This window comes from Cricetulus griseus, chromosome 2 (assembly GCF_003668045.3).
Source record: "Cricetulus griseus strain 17A/GY chromosome 2, alternate assembly CriGri-PICRH-1.0, whole genome shotgun sequence".
Taxonomy (NCBI): domain Eukaryota; kingdom Metazoa; phylum Chordata; class Mammalia; order Rodentia; family Cricetidae; genus Cricetulus; species Cricetulus griseus.
The window spans coordinates 44,805,665-44,833,034 of record NC_048595.1 but is presented as its reverse complement, the minus strand read 5'-3'; the positions used below and the strand labels follow the sequence as shown (position 1 = coordinate 44,833,034).

The window sequence follows — 27,370 nt, the reverse complement described above, 5'->3', positions numbered from 1 at the left end:
AGCTTTGCCTTTTAAACTTAATGTTTGACCCACTTCACCTGATTTTTTCTTTCTTGTTTTTGTTTTTTTTAAGACAGAGTTTCTCTGTGTAGCCCTGGTGTCCTGGAACTAGCTTTATAGACCAGGCTGGCCTTGAACTTGAATCCCTGCCTCGGCCTCCCAAGTGCTGGGATTAAAGGCTTGTACCACCACTGGCCTACAGGAGAGAGGTTTCCCTGACCCAGAATCGAAACCCAGGCTTGGTAGCAAAGAGTGCTGAATCCTAACCACTAGACTACCAGGGAGTATCAAGTATCTTTGTGAACTGGGTTTTATATTGTTTTCTTCTATACGGATAAACATCCCTTCCGTGATTTATTGAATGGTGGCTTATCTTCCCCAGCAACTTGCAATGCCATTTTGTCACATCAAGTGCCTCAGTAGCTGAAGGTCTGCTTCCAAGCTCTCTATTCTCTTCCATGGTCACTTCTATCCTAATTACAGTATGAAGGTAGCTGCATTTTCTAGTTCCTCTTCCTTTCTGCTGCTCCAAAACCTTTACAGACTGGGGGTATATTGTTTTTAGTAAAGAAAATAAACTTGGAAGTGGGTGTTTGCCCAGCCTATTCATTTTCGCACTTGTGCTATGGCTCCTTTTAACATTTCACACACAGCTCATATGAAAACCCCTTCTGTGCCTCGCACTGTGCACAGCTTGTAGCAGATCCATGTGGACAGTGCCAGAGTCCCACCTCTGTGAGCTAGAGCAGGGGCAATGAGCATGCATGCAGCAGTTAGAAGTGATTTAGAGGCTTCTTCAGGCTCAGAAGGTAACAGATGATGAAAAAAGAGGAGTGGAAGAGTCCCAGCAAGCCCAATGGTCTCATAAGAGCCTTCTCAGTTGCAGCTTCAGTTCCTGGGAAGGGCTGAATCCTTCCTCTCCTGATGGAGCCTGTGACCAGAATCTGAAGGAAAGTGGTCTTGGTGGCAGAGGCCTGTAACTCCAGTCTCTAAGGAGGCTGAAGCAGGCGATTAGCAAGTTCAAGGCCTACCTGGGCCACATAGTTTGAAATTTGGGATATAGTTGTGTGACAGAATGCTTGCCTCTCTTGCATGTGCAAGCCCTGAGTTCAGTTCCCAGGACTGCATACTCTGAAGGGAATCATAATGTCTATGAAAATGTATAGTTTCTCAGTCATGTGTCTTTGTGTTTATTGTCTTCCCAGTGCAGTTTCTGAAGTACTTAGATATATCAATGCTATAGACATCTAGATGATTGGTGGAAGGGGGACATCATCCTCTTTCTTTCTTCCTTCCTTTCTTTCTTTCTGTCTCTATGATGGACACTCCAGTAACTTGGGGAAGAGATATTTTGAAGTAGTAGTCTGGTGAAAGCCTATGGACTCTGGAGTCATACACACCCACATTCAACAGCACTAACTCCTCTATCACCATGACAAATTGTCTAGCTCTTTGATCATCTCTTTTACGTCTCTGGAAAACTTAGAATGACCAGAGATTAGCAAGTAGTCAGTATGAAAACCGAGTGATTTTTCTTACGTAAACTGAGTAGGAGAAAAGCTGATAGGTGCTTAAATGTTCCCAATTTTTCTATAATACCTACTTTTTCATGCATATATATATATATATATATATATATATATATATATATATACATAAACATAAACTGGGATCCACATGAGAAAAAAACAAAGTTTGTCACCTCATTTAATATTACTTTCCAGATCTATCCTTTTCCCCGACAAATTTTATTTTTTTTTTAGAGCTACAATTCCACTGCATATATGTACCACCTTTTAGAAAGGATGGTTTTTTAAATATGTGAATGTGTGTGCATGTGAGTGCAGGTGCCCTTGGAGTTCAGAGGTGTTGGATCCACTGGAGTTAGAGTTCTTGGCAGTTGTGAGCTGGAAATATACCTGGGATCTGTATAAGATCAGCACATGTTCTTAACCCCTTAGCTGCCCCTCCAGCCCCTCTGCCATTCTCATTATCCATTCATCAGTTGGTAGATATCTAGGCTGGTTCCATTTCCTTGTTACTGTGAGAGCTACAGCAATGAAAGTAGATGTGCAAATACCACTGTAGTAGATGGGAAGTCCTTTGGGGATATGCCCTAGACCTGGGTTATGTGGTAATTTTATTTTTGATTTTTTAGAAAACTTCAGACTTATTTCTACAATAGTTATGCTAATTTGCACTCCCACAAGCATTAATTTTTGGTTATGTTAGCCATTCCTACTGAGGTGAGGTACATCCTTAGCCATTGGTGAATTGCAAGTTTACTAGTAGGATTTACACTTTAGAGAAAAAAAAAAAAAAAAACTGAAACTCAGAAAGGAGATAGGTATGATTACAAGCTGGCTAATTTGGTTTTTGCTTTGGGCCACTAAGAAGGGAGGTCAGTAGCTTCAGGCCTGTGGGCCAGTGTGGCCTGCTATTTGTTTCAGTAAATGAAGTCACAACAGTGAAGCTAATAGTTACTATAGAGGATGTAGCCTGTAGAGCCCAGATGCTCATTGTATGACCTTGCTGTGAGCAGGGAAACAGACCTCTGGGTGATGTGGTCACTGTACAGCCTTGCTGTGAGCAGGGAAACAGACCTCTGGGTGATGTGGTCACTGTACAGCCTTGCTGTGAGTAGGAAAACAGACCTCTGGGTGATGTGGTCACTGTACAGCCTTGCTGTGAGCAGGGAAACAGACCTCTGGGTGATGTGGTCACTGTACAGCCTTGCTGTGAGCAGGGAAACAGACCTCTGGGTGATGTGGTCACTGTACAGCCTTGCTGTGAGCAGGGAAACAGACCTCTGGGTGATGTGGTCACTGTACAGCCTTGCTGTGAGCAGGGAAACAGACCTCTGGGTGAGTTGAAAGCATGGGTGGTTCTATAAGTGTTTACTAGTTCAATCTTCATTTACTTTATCAAGACAATTTTCTCCTCAGAGATGAAGATAAACCTAAAACTTGGAAGCCTAAGTTTTTGACATCAAAGGGGAAAAGGGGGAAAAAAAGCAGCGATGGATCCAAAAGGTAAGACTACAAGTGTGCTCACAACTTCACTGCTACAGTTCCCACCTCTTACCAGCTGTCGACCTTAGGCAAGTCCTCAAATTTGATTTTCAGGGTCCTTGTCTGCAACTGAGAATAGCAACACTTGCCTCATAGTACAAGTGAGAGGATTAAAAGACAAAGGTATAAACACACAGTTCCTTACATTCATCCCCAACCTCCTCCCTCCTCTCCACTGATGAGAAACAAGCATGGGAGGTAGCCCTTAGCAAACAAAGGCCTTCCAGACTGCATGTCTTTTAGGCCATAGCAGCATTTCTCCAGACGGACAGAGCTTTACTAGAATAACAATTAGGAATGACCAGTGTTGCTAAAATATAAGGTTAGCTATGACTACCTTGAGTGTTACAATGCAATAGTAATGCTTTATCAGCTTGGGATCTAACCTCCATTCATGTGGTTCAGACTGCACTGGCTTCTGGGAAGGGCATGTGCATACTTCGCTATGTTCTCCTCTTCCAGTTGCTGTGCATGAGGTAGGGTCAGGGACTCTAACAAACCTCTTGGGGAAATCCTTAGTAAACAGTGGGTGATTTGCCTGCACTAAAAAACAAAACAAAACCAATTGTTTTCCTAGGGTATCTCAGAAGTCAGACATTTGTCCACAAGTTGAAACAACTCAGAGTGGCAAAGGCAACCCCTCCCTTAAGTTTTTTTTTTTCTCTCAATTTGGAAAGAGGTATTCAGACTAGAAAAAGTTGGTTTTCTTTTTTACATTAAACATGATACTTGTTTGCATAGCACTGCAAAAAAGAAATCCAAGAAGTTCAGTGTCAGGAAGGTTTCTGACCCTTTGTCCAACAGTCAAACACCTGTGTAGGGTGCTAGGAACCAGCATTTTGCTATAGGTAGTGCAGAGACACTGAAGGACATTAAACAAGAGTGGTGGGCATGGAAATGGTATTATTACCAGTGGTCAGGGTCTGAGATGGACATTTCCAGATTCTTGGATTTTTATTCAAGAAAGGAATAAAAACCAACACACACTATTTAGGAAACTTTACTCAAATAGCTAAAACAGGTCAGAGCACAGTATTATAAGAGAGCAGGGGCCAGTTATTCACAGGTGTAGTTAGAGTGGTTCTCTTAGATGGGGTTACAAAACCATGTGTCTCCTGGGCATGTCCCATTCCATAATGTGTCTGATTTTAATCGTGTGTGTCCAGTTATGGGTAAGTAGAAAATGGAAATTAGGGGATTGTTCCCTAAAAGTTCTCTTGGGAACATGGTTTTCTTTATCACACCTGTACCCAAAGCTAGTTAAGGCCTTTCCATTTCTGTAGTAAAACATAAGCAGAGTATAGCTGAATTCAATCTGAGTTGGGTGATCATTTATAGTGGAAGGTATATGCAGACTTGATCAGAGATGTGTGTGTGGGTAAGAGTCTCAAGCTGTTGAGCGCATTTTTAGACCCTACAAAGTATAGGGTATCAGGTTGCTAAACTATGCTGTATACTTGCCTGCCACAGTAATCTCCAAGAATGTGGCTGTGACTAGAAGCATGGGAAAGATTCTCCAATATAGGAGATACTCCTCACTGAAATTGCTTAGAACCAAACTCCATTTGTAAAGCAGGAGGCAGAACAAGGGAGGCATCTCAGTCAGCTTCTGTTGTACATTAGTCCATTTTATGTGTTTCACCTTTGACCCATGTTTGTTGCATCTCGCTGTCCATGTATTTCTTACTTTTCTTGTTGTTGTGATAAAATATCCCCCTAAGCCAACTTAAGACAGAAAGTGTTTATTTTGGCTCATAGTTCAGGGGTTCAGTCCATCACCCCAGATCTTATTTGTTTATACTGAAAGCATTCAAATATTGTCAAAAACAGTTACCTTTTTGTGGTGTTTTGGGACAAATGTCCTCCATAGTCTCAGGCATTTGAATACCTGGTTCCAGTTTTTTGGGACTGTTTGGGTACATTTCAGAGATAGTCTTACTGAAGAAATGTATGTCACTTGAGGGTGGGCTTTGGGAGTTTAAAGGCTCATATCATTTCTAGTTTGCTCTCTGCTTGGTGCTTGTTTCTCCAGTCACTGTGTCTGCCAGTTCCCTGCCAGGATGAACTCTAATCCCCCAGGAATCATGAGCCCAAATAAACATTTCCTCCTATAATATGCCTTAGTCATGGTGTTTTCTCATTGCAAAAGAAAAAGAAAAGTAACTCATATGCCTACTACTCTATAAACATGTTACTTCTCTTACCCCACTGCTCCTCCTGCACTCAATGTTCTATCATATCAAGTTGATTTTATTTCATGCTTGTTTGCTATCAAAAATATTCTTAGGGATATAGCTCAGTGGTAGAATGTGGATATATAGTGTATATGAGGCTCTGGGTTTGATCTTCAGCACTGAAAAATATACAAACACATATGTATGTATGAAACAGAAAAATACTTGGTGTTACCTTTTTCAGTAGTTATGAAAATCTGCTCAAGTAGAGGGGTATGTATAGACAGATGAAATAAGTACTATATGTATTACGCAAAATTATACATGCACCAAATTATATACCTGAGTTTATCCTGAGACAGGGTGACTTCAGACTCACAAATTTAGGATTTTGTTATGCTTAACTTAACCTTACCCATGTTATTTCTTGCCAGTTTTTCTCCCAAAAACTTCTTCAGAGCTAAGAAGCACAACTTAGAAAAGAATAGAATGGAAAAAGAAGAAAAACTTTTCAGAGAAAGATTTCAGGTATGTTCTTTTCTGAAAGTGAAAATTAACAGAAAACTAACACTATTGACAATTAGAAACTTCTACTCTTGAAGGCTCCATTAGGTTGCTGCATTTTGGCCATTCTAAGATAAAGATCTGATCTTTTGTCTAAAACAATCAGATACATTCCTATATTAGCATGCCTTTGTACACTGCTATTCCATCCAGTAAAGCTTCAAAAAATGTTATTTAAGGCTCTATTGAAATCTCACTCCATCAGCACATTTGTACAATACTGATTATAAGGAGATCCTTTCATGTGTTGTGTTTGAGTGAGTCTAGTGAGACAGTCCTTCCTGATTTCATATTCTGCCAAAGTGAGAATTTCTGAATTCAGGAAACATTTTAAACAATGAGTCAGAGGGACCAGAAATGTTTGATAATAGTTTCCTCAAGTCATGAAGGAAGATGATCTGTTCTCTCTCCTCAAATTTTGTCTCTGCTCTTTCTGCTTTAGCAACAAAGTGCTCACAATTCTGTTTCTAAAAGAGCTTGCACCAACTTGGTCTACTCTTCATCTGACATCCCCCTGCTGCTTTCTCCATCTGCTGTGTTCACTTATCAAGACCCAGTTGAGGCATCTTCTCATTCCAGAAACACCTACTCAAACTTTTGATTAAGGAAATTGCTCTTCTGCTTACGTAAATACCAACTCCTGGTAGAGTTCATCATACTAAAACTATGAAATTCTAGGAGACATAGATTATCTTCACATCCATGTGTTCAGCAGAAAACACTACCTCACACTCCATAAACATCTCAGACTGTTTTGGAAAGTGAACTAAAAGTAAGACTATACAGAAATCCCTTAACCTCTAGTATCATCTGCTTGGCCAAAGCTGATAAGGAAGTTATTATCTGAAATCACCACACATTAGATCAAAAACAACAGCATAGTGATCTCTGCTTGAAAAGACCCCTATAATCCACCAAAGCTTTCTTCCTTGCCCACATGGGACAGAAATCCCATCTCCTCTGTATGTATATGAGTCTGTCCCTAATTACTTGAGGTAAGCTTCCAGTTTATCTTTAGGAAATAATATGCCATTTCAAACCAGCTCAAATAAAAAAAAAATACTGTGTACCTCACTGTTGACAGGACTTGAGGGTACAAAGATGAGGAACACTCACCTCTAGTTTCTATTTAAAAGGCAGTGTGTTCACTAAATCCTACAATAGGAATATATTTAGTACAGTTACAGCAGTAAATTGTTCATGTAGTCACAAAAATATATAACAGGTTGTTGGCAGCAGAGTATTTCAAGGAGAGAGAGAGCTCACATGAGTGAAGGCCTGGAGCAATGGGAAGCATGGTATGTTTACAAAGCACCATGGAGCTTCCTGGGGTTTCAGTAAGGACAAGGAATAATAGTGTGCAAAGGACCCTGAACATCAAGCCAAAAAAATGTGGACCTTGTCCTAAAGGCAACAGAGACTTCAGAACTGTGTAACTAGGAGGGTGGCCAACTTAAGATTTGTTTTTTAAGAAACCACTGAGAATTCATAGTAACAAAAACAATGGCCTAGAGAGAGGAAGAGATGTTAGGGGTTTGTGAGGGTAGCAAGAGGTGCTCTTAGTCAGGTCACCCTAATGTGTTGAAGTAAACACCAGTGATGGAAGCAATCCTGTGGGATCAGGAACTGAATTCCCCACCAGGGATTGCTCCCTCACAAATGCCTGTCTTTCACCATACATAGTGGGAATCTCCTTACCCTATATACCCAACTACCACCATTTTAAAGTACACATGCTCTTCAAAGGTGAGGATGGAGCATCATCCTGAAACAGAAACCTACCTCTACAGCTTTAAGTGTTTCCTCTCCTGAGTTAAGAGGTAGCTTTGTTACTGTTTCAGCATACCACTGTGTGGGATATGCACACCTACCAGGACTTGTTCTAATATGTATCAGTGGATGTGAAAACAGTTGTAAAATATGATCACATTAGACAAATGTTTTGTTCTGGATTTTATTATTAAGGAACTTTCACTCTAATTCCCCCATCATTTATTTTGTCAGTATTTAGCATCCTGTTTCTTGAGATTACTATATTGTATCTTTCATTAATTCTGTTGTAATAACTATGCAGGCATGCCCTTACTATAGTAATTTCTCATTCTAGTATGGTAAAGAGATTGTGGTCATTAACAGAGCAGTAGCATGCTCCAGTAATTCACGAAATGGAATATTTGATCTGCCAATAACTCCTGGAGAACAGCTGGAAGTCATTGACACCACTGAACAAAACCTAGTGATATGTCGCAACTCCAAAGGCAAATGTGAGTTTATGTTGAACTTTAATTTAAAAAAAAAAGTTTTTCTCTAGAAATCTCAGGTTAGTAATGTAAGTTTTGTTTCTACAGATGGATATGTGCTCATTGAACATCTACATTTCAAGTAAGTTATTTAATTTTATATCCAGTCATGAGTTCCAGGTACTTCATATAGTATCATGTTTACTAGTCTTAAGGGACTAACAAGTTTATTAGGAAACTAGCTATGCAGTTAGTTTTCAGCATACCAGGTATGGTATATTCGCACCCACTATGGAGCTATAAAAACTAGCTTCCCAGAACTTGGGAGGATCTCTTGAGTTCGAGGTCACTCTGGTCTACAGAGTGAGTTCCAGGACAGCAAGGACTACATAGAGTAACCCTGACCCCGCCAAAACTGAAACCTGGCTATGTAGTGGAATTTCTCAAACTCCATCAGAGGAAGCCTAAACCCTGGATTTTTGAGTATACTTGGCAAACTAACATGCAGAACACATTTGTAAATAGTTTTTAAAAATCATCTGAAATCTCCTAACTGTTGCATTTACCATCTAGTTTATATGCTTCCATGTTCTGTTTTCCATACCAGGCATCAGGGCTGATTCTATTTGGAAGGTCTGCATAAGTCAGGATGTGCCCAAAGTGTGAGTCCGGCTTCACAGCACTTTCAGTTCCTGTCTCCAATGAGATGGACTGTGGACACTTCTGTCAGAAACTTGGAAGAAAACCCTCAACATGTCATTGTTGGTTTTACTTCAGAAAAGTTTGTCTTTCAATGTCTAGTTTACTGCTGGTTCAAGAGACTGTGAAACAGAACATTAGTGCGTGAGCTCTTGCCTAATGAGCCATAGCCCAAGTTAGACATCTTGCCTTATGGCACCAGTGAGCTGTGCAGATGGTTAGTCAACTTTTGATGTTAGTACACATTGAATGCCGTTTCTTGGTGCACATCTACATTTCATATGAACTCCAAGTAGTAAATAGTATAACCATGGTACTCTCAACAACAAAACCACACCTGAGCCATAATCATTTTTTAACCAAAGTAATAGAAGATAAGTACTACTGAAGGAAATAGTTTGCTGGGGAGAAAAGTATCTTTTCCAAATTCAACCTGAAGTATTGTTTAGAAGTGTTTAAGCATATTTAATGAAAAGGTGAAAATATTTACATGTATCATGTTAAAACTTCATACTACTTAAAATAGGGAAAATTATTAGTTTGTCTATGCCCAAAACATATCCAAATGTAGTTCATTCACATGATAATATATAGAAATTGCAGAGTTGTAAATAACATTCTGGTTCTACCTGATGTGCACTGTATGCTAGTAATAAATTTTACATATGCTTTCAACTGTTCAATGTTTTTCCATTTCCTAGAGGACCCAAAGTTCAGTTCCCAGCACCAACATGCAGTAGCTCATAATACCTGTTACTCCAGATGAAACACCCTCCTCTGGCCACCAGCTCTCATGTGGCTTATATTCCCGAAAACGCACATGAAGACTCTAAGTAGCAGACACGATGGAAGACTTTTTCCTGACAGCATCATCCTTTCTATTTAAAAGCTACTTTCTAGCTTCTATATGTTCTTCCATCTTCCTCTATATGACATGGTCCAGGTGGCACTCGCCAATAAAGGTAATTTTCATTCTAAAACACATGAATCAAAGGTATTTATAAACACATTATATGTGGAATGACTAAAGAATTAATAAAGGTGTTACAGCAAAAGTGGCACTAAATGTTGTGGAACAATCTTTTTGTACACTGTAAAGATGTGTTATTCTCATTGGTTTAATAAAGAGCTAGATGGCCAATAGCCAGGCAGAAAGAGGTTCAGCAGGTTTGCAGACAGGAAGAGAGCTCTGGTATGAAGAGGGTGAAGTTGCCAGACTAGGGGAGAAGCAAGATGAACATGCCGTGCTGAGAAAAGGTACCAAAGCCACGTAGTAGAATATAGATAAGAAAATGGGTTAATTTAACTTGTAAGAGTTAGTTAGTAATAAGGCCAAACTATTGAGCATTTGTAATTATTAATAAGTTTCCGTGTGGTTATTTGGGAGTCGGCTGGCAGGACAGAAAATTTTACCTACAACTTGAAATAAAGACACAAACTAGAAAAATCTATATCTTCTTGGGAACTGTGAAAAAAATTCAGGCAAATGATATGCAGTGAAAATGGCAGGAATGGTTTCCCCTAAAGACAGGGGGCCCAGTCAAGGATTAGACTAAAAGGAAATGCCAATGTTTGGGAAGGAATTCGATTGATAGCTACAAATTATGGAGGAAAAAAAAAAAGTCTTCTTAGCAATATTCATTAGGAGAAAGTTCACAAGACCCCGTACCTAGATGAAGAGCAACAGGCAATCAATGGCTTCTGACGGAGACTCCATCTTCTATAGGAACAGGCTCCCTGACAGGTTACACAAGCCCAAGGAGTCAGCTCTAAAACACTTGTACACAGGAAGAACACTAAATGAGCTCAGGAGGTTGTGTGACAGTAAATATTATAGGAGAGGTCATGGAGTCACAGAAATGATACAGTTACAGTACTCATGGAAGTCTCAAAGAAAAAACCCTAAGTTAAAAATACATGATTTATCTATTTTTTTGCCTTTGGAAATGAATCCTCAACAGGCAAAGACAAATGCAGCCTAACACATCATCACAAGTAAATGGAAAAAGAAACAAGCAGGTACAGCCCTACTGAGGCCTGACACATGAGACTCAAAACTGAAGACAGTCACCAGAGTTAGGCAAGGTCACTTCATTTTGATTACAGGAACAATTGTAAAGGTGCATTCAACAAACATCAGTGCACCTAATGCCACTAAACAGACCCAGCTGGATAAAAAGGCCTATAGTAATATGGGTAGGTGACTTCAACACCCTGTTCTCATCAAGTCAGCCAGACATAGCAAGAAAACGTCAAACGAACTTGACAGACATCTGCATACTATTTCATCGGCAGAGTTTAGAGTACACATTTTCATAGATCACATATTTTAACACAAAGCAAGTCGTAACAAATTTTTTCAAAAATACCAAATTTCTTGTATTCTATGACTAAAGCTAGAAATCAGAGTATTTAAATCATGAAAATAGAAAAACTATTGAACAATGACTGGGTCATTAAAAAAAAAAAAAAAGGGGGGAGGAATTTCAGGATGTTTAGAACCCAAATGCCAGAACCTGTGCTATATTCTGAAAATCTACAGTGGGAACAGTGTGGCTATAAAACTGAAAATTTAGCCCAAGGTGTTGGTCCCACCATTCATCTCAGTATTGGCATGAGTACCCCAAGGTTGTAGCCATATCACCTCAGAAGTCATCGCTTATTTCCCAAGGCTTTCCCTGGCCAATCATGCTAGAGGTTAGCATGTGCTGCCAAGGCTCCCCCTCTACTCCCCATCACCTGGGAGATCATCACCCTCACCGAGGCTTCAGCCATGCCCACAGTCCTGCTGTCACCTAAGCAAGGCCAGAGCACTGCAGTCACTCCACCTGTGAATAAGCACCTGATAGCTCTAATCCTCATAGTTGGAGTTCATGTAAATGAACTTCATTGGAAATGAAGCACACAGCCCTCAGCTCCTGGGAACTGAACATGGATGGACTAGAAACATTTGCTAGTGAGGGCTAGACAGGGTTAAGAGTTATCCTCCTTGTGTTTGTTTTGCTTTGTTGGTTAGTATATGTTTTCATCCTGTGTCTTTTTGTGTTTTGTTGCATTTTTGTTTTTGTCTTGTTAATTTTTTACTAGTTTAATTTTTTATATATTTACCCATAATTATGTATATTATTAACTCAATGTGTTTTAACCTGTGTCACTGGAATGGGGCTACTGATATCGCTCAATAGTTGCAAACACTGACTGCTCTTTTGGAAGACCTGAACTTGATTCTCGTCACCTATATAAAAGCTCACAACCATCTGTAACTCCAGTTCCAGGGTACACATGGATAAGTGTATTGCTTACTATTCTGTTGCTGAAAAAGAATGTCCAAATATAGACAATCTTCAAATAATCCAACATGACTAGGTTCTTCAAAACAGGTCCCACTCTTGGTACCAACTTCTGTACCAGTTACTTTTCTATTGTTGCTAAAACATGACCATTCCAGAGGGACAAGAGGCCATCATGAAGAGGCATAGCAGCAAGCAGTAGACATGGCTGCAGGAGCAGAAAGTTGAGAATTCACATCTTGGACTGCAAACATGAAGCAGAGAATGTAAACTTAGAAGTAGGCAAAGCTATACATATCAAAGCCTGTGACATACTTCCTTCTGCAAGTCCACTCCTAAACCTCCCCAAATAGTCCACCAATTGAGGAACAAGGGTTCAAAATATCTGAGCCTACAGAGAGCCATCTCATTCAAACCCCTATCATAAATGAATAAAACTGTAATTGATGGTGAGAGTTTAAAACTAACTGAAGCCCCATTGCTTCCATTTAACTAACAGTAAAGATGTTCACCAAGATAAATCATTGTAAGGACAGAAATCACATGATCATTTCAATAGATGCAGAAAAGACAACAAAATTTAATGTGTTTTCAAATTAAAGTCTTGAGAATTTAGGGATAGAACATTCTACAAACTAATAAAGATTGCATATGACAAACCTATAAACAACTATATATATATATATGACAAACCACTTAGGTAATAGACTGCTTACCTTGTATGCATACCCACCATGGCATAAAATGAGAATAACAGTACATGCCTCTAATCCCAACACTTGGGAGGTAGACACAGAAAGATCAGAAGTTTGAGATCACCCTTAGCTCCATAGTGAGTCTGAGGTAAACCTGGGTTACATGAGACCCTGTCTCAAAAACAAAACAAAACAAAAATACAATAGGAGGAGAAGGGGAAGGAGAAAATATAGGGATCAGGAAAAGGGGAAAGAAGAAGAAATACTACTAGCAGTAGTTGTTGTATTACTACTACTATTAGTAGTAATAATAGTAATTAACAATATTAATAGTAAATGTGTAGCAGTAGTAGAAGACGTGTTTAGTAACCTGAGAAAATCCAAGTATACCTGTGGCATTTCCAAAGAATAAAATAATACATCTGTGCTAAGTCCTTAAAATTGTGGCAATTTGTCATAAAAAATAGAACACTTAAATATGACTCAGGTTAAAAATACAGTGTACAGTAACAAAGACAAAAGTGTACAACAATGGTGGGAAATCTCCAATGAGTCATAAGCAATTTCTAAGACAGCTTTCTCAGGAATTATTAGCTGAAACACAGAACATTAGGTTAATGACTGAACAGAAACAAAAATAGCTTTCAAATTGACCAGATTTTAATTTGATTTTGTGGAAAATGCAGACACACAATCAGATAGGGCACTTTTTCTCTTGCATTTGTTGCCAATGAGTTCCATACAGTGCAAACATTAATTAGACAGAACCTGCAAATATGAAACGCTTTGCAATTCACTAAACTTTTCTACATGGTTACTGAAGATAAATCCTTCCCAACAATCATTTAACTCACAAAAATGCATAGCAAATAAAACTGAAAGTAGAATCTATAGTTATTTAAACAAAATCACTGTGAGTCTGTTGTCTTCTGTTCTGAAACCAACTATAAAATGTAGTCCCATTTCGTCAATTTAACAATGTCTTAAATAGAGACATACTCTAGCACTGCACCAATGAGTTAATACATTATGGGACTACATTACAGGTTGAGAATGAATGCATGGTGTTCCTGAAAAAAAATCAAATAATTACTATCCAATAATACATTATGTTATGATCATACCCATAACCTAGTATCTGCCAACTTTCAATTTTATTGTTTACACTCAAGAATCACTGTATAATCATTAAACATGTTAAAAACACAACCATTACTCCCAAAATAATACCAAAATACTATCCTTCAAGGTCATAGTTATGATAGCTTCACAGTCAACACTCAAAACAGTATAACCATGGGTATTTTTGAACAGTCTTGACAGAAAGCTGTATTTTGGTACATTAAGGCAGCTTCAGCCAACATTCTGAATAAAATATTTATTGAAACAAAAGACAGGCTTGATATTTAAATATTTGAGGTTTCCAAGAAATTTTAAGTGTCTTACAATAAGAACACTATAATTTGTGAAACTATCTTAAACATTCTCAGCACTAGGCTCTTATTACATACAACATCTAAAAACAAGGTACTCATCCTACCAGTATCAAAGATGTCTAGTACAACAGCAAAGATTGACGTTGAATATGGGACTATAAACCCCTACTTCCGGGCTTTCAAACGACTTCTCACACACATCTGTGAGGTAGGTTATTATCCACATTTTGTACAAGAGAAAACTACACAAGGTTGCATAACTTGTGCTGCTATAGTAGCAAATGGGGAATTGGATTTCAATTAGATTAGATCTTTAGCTCTGCGTTTCTTTCCTTTACAAACTTTAAAATATAAAGATTGCTAGTAATTGCATTCATTTTAAAAGCACAAGAAGGCAGCCAAATATTTGCCCAGGTGGCTTTAAAAAGTGAAATAAATGAAACAGAAACTCTATTCAGTGAACAACTGCCGGGGTGATGGTGTGAAGTTTGGTCAAGTGGAATTGAAAAAGGCAGAAGCAAACCACATGACTTTGTGGGGCAGGTCACAAGGAAACAGGGAACTCGAAAGAAAATGGAGTTTGAAAGTGTGTTTGCTTTTACTCTGCAATTATTTGAGAAGGCACCAGGTACTGTTTCTTTCTTTGTGTAGACAGTGGGTCTATGTCTCTTCCATTCTAGGAAAATGTTCTCCATCTCAAAAAATGGTCTTCATTTGGTAACAAAACTTATTTACAAGAGACTTTCAGCTGTGAAAATTCACATTTAGATTAGCAGGAGAGAAATAACAATGCAATTCACTTTGAAGCTTTAACAAAAAGTAGCAAATCTTGAATTTTAAAAAAAAAATCACTGTATAAACCTTGTTTTTAAAAAAGTCTATGTCCAAAGTTTTCTTCATTCTAGGACATTCTATAAATCCTTAACTTTTTTAACTGGAGAGAATATTATACCCTAGAATTTCCTTAATTGCACTTTAAATATAATTGAATTTACCCACCCTGCTTGTCCAAATTATCATGAATGCCGCTATAAAATTTGAACTGCTTTTAAACATAAACTATAGTTACCAAAAGTCACATGCAGTCACAAACAGCATTGTTATGCAAGGCTGGCAGTAAACATTAACATTGGCTCACAAAATACAGGTAACTTCTAGATAGGACCTGATTCTTATCAGGTTATGGCAGAAGAAGTTTAATCAAAACTTAATCCAGTCTAGACTGTGGTTCCTGTTCCTCATGGTGTAACTGTTTGGTGGCATCAACTGCATGATAAATATTCAAGGAAAGGCTGGCAAAGAAGCGGCTTGTTTTTAAATAACATATATGTATATCTAAATATACATATATGAATGGTTTAAAACTCACTAACTTAAGTTACATTTCCAAGTTTTAAAAGGTTTGAGAGAATTTCTATCAAGCCAATTGTGATTAGGTAATTCATAGAGATACACTCTATGAAAATAGTGTCATATCATTTATGCACAAAATAAAAAATTACCAATATGAAATTTAGATAAGCCTATTTCATTTAACAATCACAAACTATGATCACTTAGATAGGGGCTGGGCTAGTTCTCCTTTACAGGAAGAGACTGTATGTTCAGAATTACATAAATAAGGAGGGGACTTGGGTCAGTAGACAAGCACTTGCTTCATGTATGTGAAGTCCTGGGTTTAATCCCCAGTACAAAACTCCCCACATCCCAAAATCACATAAATAAAATTGAAGAAAAAATTATGTTCTAGAGATTTTTCTGGATTTTAAGCACCCTCAATAACTTATAAATACTTATAAAAATCAATATAATCATAAATATTTTACATAATTACATCTAGTTAGTGCAATCAACTAGCTGTTATAATTAAACTAGATATATTCGATCACAACTACTGTATGTCACTCAAGGACTTATAAGCAATACACCAGTGTTTATTTTTATTACTTGCCTATCAGATTTTCACAAACTCAAACTGTTCAGCCCAAAAGAAAGGTGAAGTGTCACAAAGGACGCTTGGTCACTACTGAATCCATGTATGGCACTCATGACTTATGGAGAGACTGCTGTTCCTGCTCACTGGACTGGTTACTGGAAGAAAGTGTGTTAGCACTGCCACCACTATATATTAGCCATTTTCTGATTAATGTTAAATTCATGTGATGCTTTAGATTTGCTGATGATTTTTGCCATTTGCATTCCAGTAGTCCAAGTAGCTGTGCTTATAATAATATAGGTGTATATACCTTTGAAATGCCTTAAATTAAGAAAGAACATTCATACTGATATTAAAAGCGCAAATACATAAAGAGTAGACACTAACACAAATTCTCTGAAGAAATAAACAAGGCAGAACGTTCAAGTTCAAAGGGAAACTAGCTCTTTTCCCTATCCCTTGCATTTTAGGATCTCAAAATTGAGGCCAAATCCAAGATTTGGATTTGGAAACTTACTAAGAGATGAACACAGCCTTCACCCAAACTTTTCAACAGAGTTGCTGAGAACTATTAAAGCCCTGCTCCCTACTTGAAAGCTGTGGAGTAACTAAAGGAAAGGTAACAGGTAGAGCTATGTCAGACTGAAGAGTTTCAGACCTTTAAACCAAACACAAACCGTCTGGTTTATGAGCAGATCTCAAATTTAGATACGAGACTCCACACCAGGAGTTTAACTTATTAACCAGTGGACAGAAGACAGAACTACAGTGTCTGTGGTAGGCATGTTCCAGGATGTTAAATCTTATAAACATCAATGTGGAGCCCACATTAACTGAGCATGCATACACATTAGTAGATAAAGCAGTATAAAAAAATCTGATTTGGTTGTTTATGATTATTTCCCAATTATATTTCCTTTTATCTCAAGTATTAAATTTGTATTCCCTGAGTACAAACTAGCTAAGGAAAAAGTATACCCAGAATTATATAAGGATCTTTGAAGACTTATTTGCATAAAGTAGAAACTTACTGTGCTACATAAGCCAATTCCCTGACACAAGGACATACATTTCTGCTTAGCTTAGGCCCCTGGGTTCTCTCTGCAGATGACCAGATGTTTCATGGGGCTCTAAAATGGTTTCCTCATCAAAACAAAACGCTAACTTGTGAATGGTTTGCTTTTCTCTCTCCCTGTGGATTTAATTTGAGATGGCTTCAACTTTGGTGTCCTCAATAAAAGTACTTAGAAAATGTTCAGTAGCCATGGAAGAATGAATTAAAGCTGATTGGTTCTCCATGGAGCCATAACAGCAAGTCACTAGTCTCGTATTCTTCCGGTAACTTTGTCCAAGACTTTTTAGTCATCCATTAAGAGAAAAAAGAATAGAAGTTCTACCTAAAAAATACCAATATGTTTAAGAAACCCAACATGTGATACAAGCTGCAGACTCAGGATGAACACGTCTGCATGGTAAATGGAGTGGTTCCAAATTTGAATCAAGCTGTCCATAGCACATGAAAGGGAAGAACTGCTAACTTAAGTGTCACACTGGCTGTGGCACTCAGGGACAATTGTTTTCCATACTTTCTTATGGAATGTTAAGGGTCTTGCTATCTATGTAGTCTAGTTTGGCCTTAAAATATCTTCCTGCCTCATGTTCCCCAGTGGGATTACAGGTAAACAACCATATTCAGCAGATATTTTAAAACAGTAAACAAGTTTGGGCATTGCTGGGGTTACACATGGTTATGTGGCTTTTTTTTCTGAAAGAACTTATCCAAGTCTTTAGTGTTAATGCCCACTGTCCTCTGTAAGGTGCAGAGCAGAACACAACATTTTCCAAAATTATTCCAAGGGATTTCTTTGTTTTAGGAAATACTATTTTAGAGCCAGGTGGAGTCCATTTCCAGGACATAAACGAGGCCCACATCTATAACCTAACAGTAATTCTCCCTAGAATCCAAGAGGAGAGCCTGCTATGAACTCACTACCTACTATATCCAATGTTGACTGAAATGTAGAAATTTTAAATTTGCAAAGAATTCTTTCCTTCTCTGTTGCCAAGAGCAATAACAACAACAACAACAAAAACTGTGCTATCACAAAGTCCTAGTTTCTATTTTGCTAGATGAGTCACTTAATTATCTCTGCAAACCAATTTACTCTATCACCTAGATTCATAAAACAATTACGTTTTAAGATGTTAAAAGAAAAGAAACAAAATGATGACCTTCAGTTCTTCTGAAATTCAACAGGTAACTGTCAACCTGGATATTGATTAAACATTGGAATAAATAGGACAATAGTAAATTTTTTTTGCTCTTGAATAGCATCATAATCACTCAAACAAAATAATTTTGCTATGTGCAAGCTTCTAACATCAAATTCACTAAAATTGCTATTAAAATAACTACTAAAAATTACTGTCTATTGCCACAAGATGGCAATCTTTCAAAGATTAAAAACCTAAGCTACCTTAATTGTACACTACTGACTTTCTCAAATTGGAGAACAAAGGTCCTTTATTTTGATATTAAGAAGTTGGGGTGATAAGTACTGACCATCATTTTCTAAAAAAAAAAAAAAAAAAAAAAAAAAAAAAACTACAAAATTATCTGATGCATTATGATGTAAACGAATGATTCAAAAAGCTATTTAAAGACAGACAAACTTGTCTTCCATAAACACATGAGAATTTTAGTCTAATGCTCTCATTTGCTCTTCTTGGTAGATAGAAAACAAACCATTTTTGGTGAAGAGAAACCTGTCAAGGCAATGTTGCTTTCATTATCAAGAGCTTAATGTTTTCTAGGGTAAATCAGGTCAATGATTTGTTAATCACAACATAAATACAATAAATGAATAAATACATTATTAGATAAGTTATACATAATTTTAAAATACTTTTACTAAAAGAAAATATAATCAATTAACTTTATCCTGCTAAATAGTGTTTTTTATCTTAAATTAAAAAACCTTGATTGAAAGTACTGATGTGTCAATACATACATGTATATATGTAAACAACACATATACTTATTCCAGGAGACTATACTTTTAAATGTTTAAGGCTTCCCTGTCCAATCAGGTTCAACAGTGAAGGTCACAGCAGATCAAGCTTTGGAAGTACACAAAGGTCCTATGGACAAAGCAGGGTTTTCAACTGAAAGATTAAAAAACAATGAACAAAGACAATGGCTATTAAGGAAGGAGGTGGCATCAATAACAACTTAAACCTCAGGTGAATTAGCAAAGATGTCACAGGGCCATTACCTCCTGGTCCTCCCAACATACTCCAGGCCCATAAACACAAAACAGAGGGTCAGAGTAGAATTTCCTTCAAGGGGCTGTTGGTATTTTGCCTTGTTTCATTTAACTGTGTACTATTTTTGCATGGTTTTGTCTTGCTTGGTGGTGGTGGTAGGAGTTAACTGGGGGCCCTGAACAAATGTTAAAAGCCTGGAGACTGGGCATCTGTTAACAGAAACACAGTCTTCCTCGCTAATAATAGGCAATATTAGCAGAAACCATTAAAAAGAACCTGGTTTCTAGTATTTAGGGGGACAGGACTTTCAGATTTCTATACTTACATAATATTTGACTAACACTATTTCTTAATCGTCTTGTGCAAGAAAGCTGGGTGCCTAGATCGTCTAAACACCTTCTGAAACTGAAGCAAACTGAATTTCTGTGCACTAAACATGAAGGAAGGAGGTACCACCAAACCACTCCTAAGTTAGCTGGTTCATCAGTGAAGTGTGCTAGTCATGTGTAGTGAACTCACAAGTATAAACTAGCGAACATCAACATTCATCCATTAAAGGTACTACTACCTACTCGAATTTATCATAGGCACAGTAGAATAATAGTTCTAAAAGTAAACAAAATGCCAGACTTTTGTGTTTTCGGTAATTCCAATACACTGCATGTCACCTGGGAATATTCACATCAATTTATATTGCAGAGTATGTAATACCCAAAAGTGAGATAATAATTTAAAGAGTATATGTGATTTTCACAGTGCAGTAACAGAAAGACAGAAACCAGTGGTAGATTATCAACGAGCTAGCGTAGTGATCAGACTGGCACACATTTCAAAAAAATCCATGGTGTGACTGCCCAGGCGGGGGGAAGCTGAAGACAAAGTGCTTCCAGTCAAAGAGCCAGTGAGAGAACCAGAAAGTGAATGGTTCTCAGCTGTGGTGGAATCGAAACTTGACCTTGGTCTGTGCAGGCCAGCAGCAGAACAGGAGCGCTGAGGTGTTGAAGAACCAGACCTCTGCTCTACAACCTCATCTGAAAGACCAAAGAACAGTAAACATAGCAAGTGCACTTGCCCAAGTCTTACCTGAAGCCTCTGCACTGAGAATGGGAAGTGAACAGATCAAAGCTCGGAGAGCTTGGTAAGGACTGTGATGTCTGTGTGTTAGGAGCAGAGGAGGCACTAGCTCGTCCTTCCCACAGTCGTAATCCATTACCAGTGACTCATAACATTTCCACAGCTAGTGTGCCCCTAAGTCCTTCTCAATATAGGATGCAGCATTTATACTGAAAGTAAGCATGCTTACGTCCTTGAAAATACCTTCCATCTTTGGCAATTCATTCTCTGCTAAAACTACATATTTAAATTCACTTATGTTTTTATGAGGTCTACTTTAAAAAGTAGAGAACCCACCCACCATGTCTTTGAGGTGACTGTAACACTAGGTCAAATGGTGCCAAGTTTTATTTTTCAGAACTCATCCCTATTAGTCTTCTTACCATCAATGCTTTTGAAGTCTAAAAGATAGCTCCGATTGTCAACCAGGTAGAGCTGCAAGCTCATTTTCACATAAGTGCCAGTCACTGGGTTTTTCCTTCTTACTCGAAGATGGTAGGCATTCACTACCTAAAACAGGAAATAATGAAACATTAAACCTACACAGTGTCCCCCATCTTAGCAAAGAACAACAAAAGCAAATGTGGGCAAGAGAGAGAAGGCTGTATGGTTGATTCTTCTTCTATGTCACAAGTAATTTGGTATATTTAATCCTACTAACAATACCATGTATAAAAACTCAGATCCTATAGTCTAGCCTTTAACCCAGATATGGATCTGCTCTGGGGTATTAGTAATAATCTTCGTAGCCTTTGCTTCAGTGGTTTTGATAAACAGGGAGAAGAATGAATAACAGAACGAAAAGTTAGTGGCTTATATCATGTAGAGTCATAAAATCCCAATAACATGATATCCTGAGGATGGTGTAAAACTTCAGCTCAGATAAAGAGATTCTGGGTTTTCAGAACCAGAATTAGTCAAATTAGTTTCTAGATTCTTTCCACTAGATAGTTTAAAATGTTGGCATCTCTTTTTTATATATGCTTATAAAGTGAGACAGGGTCTCACTGGGTCTTGAGCTTATAGAAATTCTCCTGCTTTGGGTTCCTGGAGTGCTAGTGTTATAGGCATGAGATACTATGCCCAGCAAAATCCTGTTTAACTAAATGAACTTGCTTTAGAAAAAGAAAATTGACCTTAGTTTAAGGAAATGTTATTTATTTGATCATGTAAAAATTGAAAGCAAATTAAAATTGATTAAAATGTGTTGAATAATTATATGGTAAATTTGATGGTTTTTTTCCTTTAAGGCTCACACAACAAAACCCTGAGTAGTGGCTCTGGTAAGGAACAAATAGGGAAGAGCTGGAGGACAGGAGTGTGAGAATAGAGAGTTGGGAGAATAACAAGAATTTATTTTATACATGTATGAAATTGTTAAAGAACTGTCTGAATTTTAAAAAGTTAAAATAGGCCAGTTATAGGGGCACATGGCTTTAATCCCAGCACTTGGAAGCAGAGGCAGGTGGATCTCTATGAGTTTCAGGCCTGCCTTGTCTACATAGTGAGTTCCAGTATGACCAGAGTTACATGGTGAAACCCTGTCCTGCTTGTAAAAGACAAATAGATAAAATAAAAAGTTAAAATAAATGTTCATCACCCTCTAGAAAAGAGTAACAGTTAAAGGGGTATCTTAAGTTTTAAAAATATCCCCATATATATTCAAAAAGTTGAACTGCAACAAAATATTAAATTGAAAAAGTAAAGTGTGTGCTGATAGCAAGAAAATATGCCATAATCAAATGTGATAATTGAAACTGAACAGTGTTGGCACTGTTAAACACTATGGGATCCTTTGAAGCTGTGCTGAATGCATTTTAGACCACAACATGGCCATGAATCTATGGGAAGAAGAGATAGAAGGCTACAGCTTTGAAATGATATGATCAGGTATCAAGTTGACAGAGGTAGACTTGTGCCAGTTAATACTGTCAACGTGACAAGGTCTACAACCACCTAGAGGACAAACCTCTGGGCATATGTGAGAGATTTTCTAGACGGGGTAAGCTGAAGTGGGAAGGCCTACACTAAATGTGGGCAGCACCAGTTCGTATGCTGGACTGAGGAAAAGAAGAAAGTGAGCAGCAGCTGCGTTCATTGCTTCCTGTTTCCTGTCTGTCAATATGACACTGACCATGTGCCTCACACTCCCCTCCAGGACTTCCTGCTGTGATGGACTACATTCCTTCCTCCCTTAAATTCCTTGTGTCAGGAATTTTGTCACAGCAGCAAGGAAAGTAACTAACATACCAAGAATGAAAAACCCCATATATGAGAATTTCTCAACTTGGAGAGAAAAGTATTTGTTGATAAATGAACATGCTTGACAGCATAATATATATATTGAATACTAGCTGCCACAGCCATCAACCATCCATACCCCCCCAAAAAAAAAGCATGAAAAGAAAAGAAACTTTTTGAAAACAGTGAAAAAAATTGCCTTTCAAGATTTCAGATTTCAGAAATGTTGTTGCTATGAACCATGTTGAAACAGGTGGGCTGTTTTCTCAGATAATTTCAATTCCTAGCCAAGCATGCTATTCTGTAACTCAAAATATGTTCCCAGAATCAACAGCTCTTTATCCTTTATTTATTATGTTTTAGCACTGTGTGTTATATAGTTTAAAAGAATGAACCATGTCAACCAAAAACATAAAGCACACTGCAATTATTTCTAAATCAAAAACAACTTTATGTGGACTTCAATACTCAACTGCTTAGATAACTTACTGTATAAGAAAAATCTTTTATACTAACAGTGTTAGTACATTGTGATTTCCTACCTTCCATTCAAAATCCAGCTGCTTCATAGCTCGGTACACTTCGGCCATAATGTCATACGGTTTGCTCTGGCTTCGGATTCCAAGATGCCACTTGGCTTTTTTCACAGCTAAAGATTTGGGCTTAGTTGTGTTCAGTGCATCCAATGGACACCGTGCTTTGGGGCTGTCTGCTATAAGAGGTGGCATCCTTTCAGGATGTGGTTTCAGGCCTGGGGGGATATGCATGGCACTATCATCCATAAAAGAACCAGTTGGAGGACTAGAGGCGAGGTAGAACTCACTGGCTTGGTTCATTATTCTCCGATTGTCAATGATAAGATGATACGCCACTGCAAGCTGGTCTTGAGGATCACCGCTATATAAACTGTTCATTACTTCTGATTCTGTACACTCAAATTTTTCACATACTTCTTTCACAGCCTCATCATCAATGACGTTAGCATCATAGGAGGGGTCTTCAGGAAATAGATAACTGGGCAAATCCTGTTTAAACCATTCATGTTCTCTAGGAAAAACACCATACACACTATTATAAGAACATGCTTTAGTCAGTCCCAAATAATTTAGACATGGGGCAATACAACATAAAGACTCTAAAATACTGCTCTCTAATTCCAGTTCTGCTGCTATTGGCTATGTGACCCTGGGGCCAGTTAACTAATTTCTATCCTTAAAAAAAATATATTCAGACTTGAGAGATTTCCTTGAAAATGAACTAAGTGGGTCTATAACTTCAAGGAAAACAACTAACAATATTTGTGGTCAATGGTAGAATCTAAGTTCCCAAGAAAAATTTCAGATGGTGGATAGTAATTGGTACCTGTTCCCTGGGGTTTGATGGTTTCTCAAGACCTGAAGATGTTCTGGTGAAGCTAGTATTGATAATAATGAATATGATTTTTGATAGCATAAAATGAAATTTGGGAAATTTGTATATTTCAATAATGCAAGATTTCCCAATGGTGTGACAGAATTACACATGCATAAGAGAGTCCCTTAAAATTTAAAATATATTATTATAGTGTGGCAAAATACAAAAGTTAATTAATTTTTTCTCATTTGATATTGCAAACTATAAGCTAGTACGTAAAGCTTTGTTTTAGTATCAAAGAATATCACTATTATCTGAGTGGCTATTAAAAAATCCTTTATTTTTCAGCCACTTACCAGAGTTCAGATTTTCCTCAGGAACTTCAACTAATGTAAAATATTGTAAGATTAGCTGTGTGGTGGTGGTGTATGCCTTTAATCCCAGCACTTGGGAGGCATAGGCAGGTGGATCTCTGTGAGTTTGAGGCCAGTCTGGTCTACAAAGTGAGTTCCAGGCCTGCCAGGGCTGTTACTCAGAGAAACCCTATCTTAAAAAACAAACAAACAAATAAATAAAGGTTCAAGATTAAATGAAGAAGTACACTGAGATTCTAGCCTGTGTTTGATTAAACTAGACACTGAGGACATTCATAAAAGTGTAAGATGATGCTTTTTACAATGTTTTGGGAACACTTTCATAATAGAGATTACTATAAGGCTTGGTGGTGTACACTTATTATCCTAGTAATTCAGAAGGCTGATTCAGGAGAATCTCAAGTTCAAGGCTTGATTCCGCTACAAAAAAAATTACAAACCATCCTGTCTAATTTAGTGAGACCTTATATCAAATAAAATGTAAAAGGAGATAGGGGAGGGGACCAGAGATGTAAGTCAGTGGTAGAGTATTTGCCTAGGAAGTTCAAGTCTCTTAGGTCAAATTCTTAGGTTATTTGTTTGATTAAAACATTTAAATGAACATATTTTTAAGTAAATTCAATTCTAAATTTAATTATTATATGCTAACTATTGGTATATCATTCACTAAAAATAATTTAGGTCCTCAACAACAAGAGTATAAAAAGATACTAAAACTAAACTTTTTGCAGACTGCTCTCCTAATCTCATTTCCTCTAACTTTCTGGACCTTTGTGTCTGATGTTCTGACTACTATCAAATAGTCCTCAGAGATTATATACCAGGTGGATATAAACAGGTTTTAAAATATAAATGACTACAAATACACAAATATTCTGATAAAACCTGGGAGTAGAAAACAATAAACAAGAGCCTATGGTTCAGAATGGGAGGCCGAGGAGGGAAGCCACTCAAGTTAACATTTAAGCACACACCAGAACACTCAGAAGTCAGCTAAACAATATGTAGAAAAAGATGCTGCAGCAAAAGAAACAATATCTGTTAAGTCTTGAGACAACAAAGGGTTTTGTCATGTTACAAGAACTGCTGTGGTCCAATATCACCCTGGGACACAGGATGGAGTGGTAAAAGAAATCAGGTATTGTGGAGAGTTGTAGCAAAAATGTTCAAAATAACTTTTTATAACTACAGAAGTTTCCCAAAAGTCTGTAATAATCTGGGGAATTTTGTTTAAATGCTGACTGACCTTCAGTAGAAAAGTGAGGCTTGGGTTTTTAAGCTGGCATTTTTAAGCAGCTCTATTTTATCAGCTTCCCAGAAGCCTTAAAATTTATGAGCCTCACAATCACACGACTGAGAAAAATCACTGCAGTAACAAGGATGGAGAAACAGAGTACTGGAGCTCCCTACAAGTTCCAACCCACGAAAACAACCACTCTTTGACATCTAGTGTGCTGGTTGTTTTTCGTCACAAATTTAGACATATCTGAGAAGAGCGAATGCCATTTGAGAAAATGTATACATAAGACTGGTCTACAGGCAAGTCTGTGGGCATTTTCTGGACTAATGACTGATGTGGGAGGGCCCAGCCCATTGTGAGTGGTACCACACTGGGCAGGTGGTCCTAAATTGTATAAGAAATCAGGCTGAGTTGGGCGGTGGTGGCACACACCCTTAATCCCAGTACTCCAGTACTCTGTGAGTTCAAGACCAGCCTGGTCTACAAGAGCTAGTTCCAGGACAGCCTCCAAAGCCACAGAGAAACCCTGTCTTGAAAAACCAAAAAAAAAAAAAAGAAGAAGAAGGAGGAGGAGGAGGAGGAGGAGACTAAAAAAAACTAAAAAAAAAAATTAAATTATTATAAAGAAAGAAAAACAAAAACAAAAAGAAAGCAGGCTGAGTAAGTCATGAGAGGCAAGCCAGTAAGGAGCACTCCTCGAAGCCTCCTGCCTTACTTGAGTTCCTTCTCTGATTTCCCTCAGTAATGGACAGTCACCTGGAAGTATAGAATGAAATTAGTCCTTTCCTCCCCAAGTTGATTTTGGACACAATAGTGCTGCAATAGAAAGCCTAAGACATCGAGCAATTCCCTGCATATTTCCACGCACAACTTTATCTCTGATGTGACTTACAGCTCACTTACTGAAAGCCACCAGACTATTTGTTTAAAAAACAAACAAACAAAACCAGTGGCCACTGTTTAATATTCCAGGTGTGTGAAGCAGTAACGAGAGCTGTGTAACAAGAACCTCACCTATAAAGTTAGGTAAGAAAATAAAGAGTGCAAAAGGTCTGAGAAGTTTTCCCTTATTCCTGAGACTCACAAAGGCCAGATATGTGCCCAGGAAAAAACTGAAAAGACCCTAATTTGTCATCACTGGGTGGCTTTGAGGCTCTGCACAAGAAGGAAATGAAAGCAAAGGCAGGGTTATCAACTGCCTATTAGAGAAGTGGAGATAACAAACACAGAACCACATTCAAAGGCTGGAGGACTTATTAAGTCATGGCATCTTTTAAAAAATCTGTTTCTCCTTAGAAACAGCTGGCCTGAACAAGGGGGAGCATATGGACCCCAGATTACTGTCTAGGAGGCCAGCATGGGACTGGTCCAGACCCCTGAACATGGAAGTCAATGAGGAGGCCTCGGCACTCCATGGGGCCCCTCAGTATTTTTCCCTGGTGTAAGAAGGGACTTTGAGAGTCAATCCCACATGTAGGGATGCTCTCTCAGCCTGGACACATGGGGGAGGGCCTAGGCCCAGCCCAGGATGATGTGGTGGACTTTGGGGGAGCCCCCATGGAGGGCCCTACCCTCCCTGGGGAGCAGAGGGGGGCTGGTGGGGGATTGGGGGAAGGGGAGGGAGAAGGGATTGACATGTAATGCAAGCTTGTTCCTAATTTGAACTAATAAATAAAA

General features: G+C 38.1%; 2 protein-coding genes across 3 annotated transcripts in view; one reads left to right on the top strand and one right to left on the bottom strand.

The window, feature by feature from the left end:
* The window catches only part of Fyb2 (FYN binding protein 2), a 71,057-nt gene extending 62,862 nt beyond the window's left edge, over positions 1–8,195 (top strand). The window contains exons 16-19 of the mRNA XM_035438669.1: positions 2,946–3,032; positions 5,680–5,773; positions 7,917–8,073; positions 8,158–8,195. Of these exons, the coding sequence (XP_035294560.1) occupies positions 2,946–3,032; positions 5,680–5,773; positions 7,917–8,073; positions 8,158–8,195 (376 nt within the window). The remainder of the gene's footprint in view (positions 1–2,945; positions 3,033–5,679; positions 5,774–7,916; positions 8,074–8,157) is intronic.
* Prkaa2 (protein kinase AMP-activated catalytic subunit alpha 2) overlaps positions 1,704–27,370 on the bottom strand; it is a 73,738-nt gene continuing 48,071 nt past the window's right edge. For both annotated transcript variants that reach the window (XM_035439739.1, XM_027402338.2), the window contains 3 exons: positions 23,269–23,773; positions 20,869–20,995; positions 1,704–20,403 (listed from right to left, as the gene is read on the bottom strand). In XM_035439739.1, coding sequence (XP_035295630.1) covers positions 20,165–20,403; positions 20,869–20,995; positions 23,269–23,773 — 871 coding nt within the window. In that variant the 3' untranslated portion in view covers positions 1,704–20,164. The remainder of the gene's footprint in view (positions 20,404–20,868; positions 20,996–23,268; positions 23,774–27,370) is intronic.